General features: G+C 51.8%; 1 protein-coding gene across 1 annotated transcript in view; it reads right to left on the reverse strand.

The window, feature by feature from the left end:
• The window catches only part of PLVAP (plasmalemma vesicle associated protein), a 31,232-nt gene extending 28,654 nt beyond the window's left edge, over positions 1–2,578 (reverse strand). Inside the window, exon 1 of the mRNA XM_011990031.1 lies at positions 2,154–2,578. Coding sequence (XP_011845421.1) covers positions 2,154–2,522 — 369 coding nt within the window. The 5' untranslated portion in view covers positions 2,523–2,578. The remainder of the gene's footprint in view (positions 1–2,153) is intronic.
• Positions 2,579–6,848: the final 4,270 nt, after the last annotated feature.

Consider the following 6,848-nt stretch of genomic DNA (forward strand, 5'->3'; position numbering starts at 1 on the left):
CGCCCGTCTCGGCCTCCCAAAGTGCTGGGATTACAGGCTTGAGCCACCGCGCCCGGCCTATCTATCTATTTTTAGACAGAGTCTCCCTCTGTCACCCAGGCTGGAGTGCAGTAGTGAGATCTCATCTCACTGTAATCTCTGCCTCCCAGGTTCAAGCGATTCTCCTGCCTCAGCCTCCCGAGTAGCTGGGACTACGGGCACGTGCCACCATACCAGGCTAATAATTTTTATATTTTTAGTAGAGACGGGATTTTACTAGGTTGGCCAGGCTAGTCTCGAATTTCTGACCTCAAGTGATCCACCCACCTCGGCCTCTCACAGTGCTGGGATTACAGGTGTGAGCCACTACGCCTGACCTAGTTTTTGTACGTTTTGTAGAGACAGTGTTTCACCATGTTGCCCAGGTTGGTCTTGAATTCCTGGACTCAGGTGGTCCTCCTGCCTCGGTCTCCCAAAGTGCTGGGATTACAGGTGTGAGCCACTGTAGCCAGTCTTCAGTCACTTCTTATTTGCAGCTAGTGTGTGCTGCCACATTCTGGGAGCTTTATGCATAGTAAGTTACGGGCGCAGGACTGCCAATTAACACACAGGAAGAGAGCTAAACTTGGATTCCAAAAAGACAACGAATAATTTTTTCAAAATTATATCTCAAATATTATATGGAATATACTTACAGTAAAAAAAAGAAAAAAAAGTTGCTGGCTGGGAATGGTGGCTCATGCCTGTAATCTCAGCACTTTATGAGGCTGAGCCTAGGAGTTCAATACCAGCCTCGGCAGCATAGTGAGATTCTGTCTCTAAAAAAGAAGTTAGCCAGGGCGCCAGGGCAGGACATGGTGGCTCATGCCTGTAATCCCAGCACTATGGGCAGCTGAGGGGGATGGATCACTTGAGGTCTGGAGTTTGAGAACAGCCTGGCAAACATGGTGAAACCCCGTCTCTACTAAACATACAAAAATTAGCTGGTGTGGTTGTACGTGCCTGTAATCCCAGCTACTCAGGAGGCTAAGGCAGGAGAATCACTTGAAACTGGGAGGTGGAGGTTGCAGTGAGCCGAGATCGTGCCACTGCACTCCAGCCTGGGTGACAGAGCGAGACTCCATCTAAAAAAAAAAAAAAAAAATTGCCAGGTGTGGTAGTGCCCACCTGTAATCTCAGCACTTTGGGTGGTCCAGGAGGGAGGACTGCTTGAGCCCAGGAGTTCAAGACCAGCCTGATCAACATAGCAAGACCCCATGTCTACTAAAAATAAAAAATGACCTGGGCATAGTGGCACGTCCATAGTGCCAGCTACTCAAAAGGTTGAGGCAGGAGGATAGCTGGAGCCCAGGATGTCAAGGTTGCAGTGAGCTATGCTCACATCACTGTGCTCCAGCCTGGGTGACAGAGTGAGACCCTGTCTCCAAAAAAAAGAAAAGAAATAAAAAAAAAAATTAGCTGGACGCAGTGCCTCACCCCTGTAATCCCAGCACTTTGGGAGGCTGAGGTGAGAGGATTGCTTGAGCCCAGGAGTTCGAGACTAGCCTGAGCAACATAGTGAGACCTCATCTCTGCTAAAGATAAACATATTAGCTGGGTGTGGTGGCACATGCCTGTAGTCCTAGCTACTCAGGAGGCTGAGGCAAGAGGATCACTTGAGCCCAGGAGATTGAGGCTGCAGTGAGCTATGATAGCCATTGCACTCCATCCAGCCCAGGATACAGATGGAGACCCTGGCTCTTACAAAAAAAAAAAAAAATCAAATCTGTTGGCTGGGCATGGTGGCTCACGCTTGTAATCCCAACACTTCGGGAGGCCAAGGTGGGTGGATCACTTGAGGTCAGGAGTTTGAGACCAGCCTGGCCAACATGGTGAAACCCCATCTCTACTAAAAATACAAAAATTAGCCGGTTACGGTGGCACGTGCCTGTAATCCCAGCTACTTGGGAGGCTGAGGCAGGAGAATCACTCGAACCCGGGAGGCGGAGGTTGCAGTGAGCCGAGATTGCACCACTGCACTCCAGCCTGGGAGACACAGCGAGACGGTGTCTCATAAGAAAATAGAATATTTGTCCTGTGATTGTCCCCCTCTCTTGGATGAGGAAACACAGGCTCAGAGAGGTGAGGGGGCTTGCCCAGGGTCCCCAGGACAAGTGTCCTGCCCACAGCCTTACCCGGTCACCCTGGCACTGGCGGAAGCTGGCATTGATGCGGTCCAGGTCGCGGCGGGCACTCAGCAACATCTGCATGATGGCATCCTTGGCGCGGGTGGTGAGGTTGAGCTCCTTGGTCAGGTTGGTCTGGGAGGCCGTGAGCCCCAGGACCTGGCTGTACAGGCCCTCGGCTCGGCGCTCAGTGGCCTGCAGGTTGGACTCCGTGCTCACGTGCACGTTGCCATAGACCATGAAGAGCACAAGGCCCAGGATGATGAGGAATTGGATGAGGGAGACGAAGAGGAAGAAGTAGCGCAGGTAATACCAGCAGCCCCGAGAGCTGCTCCCGGCCCGAGCGTAGGACCCTCCATGCTCCATGGCCAGACCCATTTGCTCACTCCTGCCGTCTAGTGCACCGTCCCTGCTTGCCACCCGGCCTGCTCTGGCCTCCGCCTCGCAGGGGGGAGTGCTTATATTACTCCTCTTAATACTTCCTCTGCCTGGCTCCTTCCTGGCCCGCAGGAAACGGGGGCTGCGGGTTATCACAACACTCCCACTCTGGCTGTGAGAGGGCGGGGGTGGGGCTGGGGGCGCAGAGCCAGGGCACCGGCTGGACCCCTCTGATTAATGCTGGGTGGAGCGCTGGCTGGCTGGTCAGGCATTCTCGGCCTCTTTGAGCCTCGCGTTCGCCTTTACTTGGTGGCCGGTGCTGTTCTCAGTCCCTGCTGTGATTAGATCACCGAATCATGCCAGGTGTGTTGCTGTCGCCCTTGGGTGGCAGAGGAAACTGAGGCACAGGGGGGTGAAGGGGCTGCCTTGGGGTCTCACGCGGTTAGTTCAGGGGGCTTGACTTACCTGGAGACAGGCTGGCTACAGACGTGCACCCACTTCACTGGGGCGGTGCTGATTAAATGCCACAAAACGTGGGAAATGTGCCGGGCGCGGTGGCTCACACCTATAATCCCAGCACTTTGGGAGGCCGAGGTGGACGGATCACCTGAGGTCAGGAGTTCGAGACCAACCTGGCCACCATGGTGAAACCCTCGTCTCTACCAAAAATACAAAAATTAGCTGGGTGTGGTGGCGCATGCCTGTAATTCCAGCTACCCAGGAGGCTGAGGCAGAATAGTTGCTTGAACCCAGGAGGTGGAGGTTGCAGTGAACAGAGATCGTACCACTGCACTCCAGCCTGGGGTACAGAGCAAGATTGTGTTTCAAAAAAACAAAAAAAGTGTGAAACGCTTAGCTAGCCTAGGGATGGACAAGCAGTAGGTGATCAGTAATTGCACAGGAGGGCATCACGGAGGGCTGAGCCATGGATGGTGGTGGCGCTGGCTCCCTAAGCTCTGTCATTGCTCACAAAGCCCTGTTCACTTAGGTGCTCAATAAATGCTCCAGGAAACTGCAGCACAAGGAATAATGAACTTAGAGCTGGGAAGAGCTGGCCTTCCCCATGAGAGCTTGGGCGAGAGGCCTCACATGACTGTGCCTCACTTTTCCCCTTTGTGAGACAGGGTATACCCGGTGCCTGGTCATTCTGTGGCTGTTGTTATGATTAGGATCATTTCCTGCTGGAGGCACTGCTGGGGGCTCTGTGAGATGGTGAATGAGAAGTGGTGGATAGGTGGGACCGAGATTCCTCCCTCGACACTCAAAACCCTATGGCGGGGCTGGGCACAGTGGCTCACGCCTGTAATCCCAGCATTTTGGGAGGCCAAGGCAGGCAGATCACCTGAGGTCAGGAGTTCCAGACCAGCCTGGCCAATATGGTGAAACCCCATCTCTACTAAAAATACAAAAATTAGCCGGGTGTGGTGGCGGGCACCTGTAATCCCAGCTGCTTGGGACCCTGAGACAGGAGAACCACTTGAACTCAGGAGGCGGAGGTTGCAGTGAGGCGAGATCAGGCCACTGCACTCCAGCCTGGGAGATAAGAGAGAAACTCTGTCTCAAAAACAAAAACAAACAAACCAAAAAACCATGGGAATTTTCTGGCATCGCTGTGGGTCACCCCCACAGTTGGGCCCGGAGGGGTCTTGGGGACCAGGAAGCAAAGGATTCTGTGTGTCCTGCTTATCTCCCAGAATCAGGAGCTCCAGCACAATGCTCCCTGGAGTCCCTTCTTTGTTTGCTCCACGCTGGGTGATGCCAGGCCCCTCCAAGACGCATCAGTCCCAAGCCCAGCCACAAGCAACTCCCAGTCTTGGGAGACAGACTGGGGCAGGTACCCCCCCACCCCGTGGAGTCAGGGTGGGCTAGAGGGACAGGAGCAGGGAGCTGGAAAGGAGACTGGACTCCGGACAGGTCACAATCGTGCAATTGCTGTTCTCTGTAGGGGAGTGTGAAGGCTGGGACGTGCAGACCCGTCCCCTCATTAGCCAGGGTAACAGAGTGGGGAGGGGTCGTTGACAGAGCAGAGGGGTATTCCAGGGTGGTGCTCAGTGAGGCAAGAGTAGAGTTGAGAAGAAGGAAGTTCCCAGGGGTGGGCAGGAAACCCATGTCTGACCTTTGACCTTTGCAGCTACCCGGTGGTTCCTGATTCTGATTCCGGACCCTTCCCAGTGGCGTCGTCGGCGGCTGCTAGTGGGGGAAGGAGGGCTGGGGGTTGCCATGGATGCCCAACCAGTCATTTCTCCAGGTTGGCCAGCCCCACCCAGAGCCCCCCAGAGCTGGGCAGGAGGAGAACATCCTCCGTAATGGGGGCAACATAGTCTGAGTGAACCCAGCATTACAATTTAGAGTTTTGGAGTTGAGTTCTGACTGTGTCACCTACCAGCTTTTGTGGCCTTGGAGAAGTGACTTTCCCTCCCTGGGCCTCAGTTTTCTCCTGTCCGAAGTGGAGATAGCCAGGCGCAGTGGATCACACCTGTAATCCCAGCAATTAGGGAGCCAGAGGTGGGAGAATCAATCGCTGAGCCCACAAGTTTGAGAGCCTGTTCAAAAAAAACCCCCCAGAAACAAACACAGAACAAAAATCAAGTGAAGACAACATAGCCAGTTTTCTTTTTTGAGACAGAATCTGGTACTGTCGCCCAGGCTGGAGTGCAGTGGCGCCATCTCGGCTCACCGCAACCTCCGCCTCCCGGGTTCAAGCGATTCTCCTGCCTCAGCCTCCTGAGTTGCCAGGACTACAGGAACACGCCACCATGCCCGGCTAATTTTTTGTATTTTTAGTAGAGACGGGGTTTCACCATGTTAGCCAGGATGGTCTCGATCTCCTGACCTCATGATCCACCCACCTCGGCCTCCCAAAGTGCTGGGATTACAGGTGTGAGCCACCACGCCAGGCCTGATTTTTTTTTTTCCCCTAACAAAAAAGGTAGGCCGGGCACGGGGGCTCACACCTGTAATCCAGCACTTTGGGAGGTTGAGGCAGGTGGATCACGAGGTCAGGAGTTCGAGACCAGCCTGGCCAATGTGGTGAAACCCCATCTCTACTAAAAATACAAAAATTAGCTGGATGTGGTGGTGGGTGCCTGTACTCCCACCTACACAGGAGGCTGAGGCAGAAGAATCGCTTGAACCCGGGAGGCGGAGGTTGCAGTGAGCGGAGATCGTGCCATTGCCCTCCAACCTGGGCGACAAAGCAAGACTCCGTCTCAGAAAAAAAAAGGTAAAGATAGACTTTCCTCTTTTTGCACAGTATTATGTCTTTGAGATTCATTGACTCCTTTGGCCAGCTGTTTAGGTTTTCACCAGATACATTACAATAAAATTACGCATGGGCACTGAGATTGTTGTTGAGTTTTTTGTTTCAATAAATAAAAGAAGATTTAAAATCAAATTTCCTGGCTATGTGCAGTGGCTCACATCTGTAATGCAAAGCGCTTTGGGAAGCCAAGGCAGGGGGATTGCTTGAGTCCAGGAGTTCAAGACAAGCCTGGGCAACATGTTGAAATCCCGTCTCTATAAAAAATACAAAAATTAGCCGGGCGTGGTGGTGGGCGCCTGTAATCCCAGCTACTTGGGAGACTGAGGCAGGAGAATTGCTTAAATCCAGGAGGCAGAGGTTGCAGTGAGCCGAGATCACACCACTGCACTTCAGCCTGGGTGACAGCGTGAGATGGCCTCAAAAAAAAAAAAAAGAAAGAAAAAAAGAAAATCAAATTTCCAGAAATGAATGAAATTACTGGGTCTCAAAGTGGGCACATTTTTACATTTTGATAGTTGTCACCAATTTGTCCTTCAAAGAGGTTGTTTTCATTGACATACTTGCCTGCAAGGTCTGAAATCTCCAACATGGACTTTATGAAAATGTTCTGTTTGTGTCCTTGGCCAGAAAAATCTGGAGGGAGAACGTGAGCGCCTGATCGAGAATCTACATGAAGTCAAATGCATGGGCCCTGACGTGAGTGTTGGGTTTTTTCCTGAAAACAATTTGTCATGTTCACAGGAAATTTTGCAAATGAATCCCTTCAAATTCCCTTGGAGGGGCATCAGACAATCAGGCTTGCTTTTTAAACCCTTTTGTTTTTCTAAACAGAAAACAATTGATTTGGTTTCATTTGTTTGTTTGAGTGGAGAAGGAAAAACTGTCATGAGGAAGTCAACTCTGTGTCACTCCCTGAAAACTGACACTGAAGTCCTCATAGAGACACGAGTTAAAAAAAAAAAATCACTCAGAACTTCAGGAAGGTCCTTGAGGAAGTGATATTTCTGGTGAAGAAAGATTTCGGTGAAGTTCAGAAAACCCTCCACTATTTTTTTTTTTTTTTT

The sequence above is a fragment of the Mandrillus leucophaeus genome, unplaced genomic scaffold, assembly GCF_000951045.1.
Source record: "Mandrillus leucophaeus isolate KB7577 unplaced genomic scaffold, Mleu.le_1.0 Scaffold11, whole genome shotgun sequence".
Lineage (NCBI taxonomy): Eukaryota > Metazoa > Chordata > Mammalia > Primates > Cercopithecidae > Mandrillus > Mandrillus leucophaeus.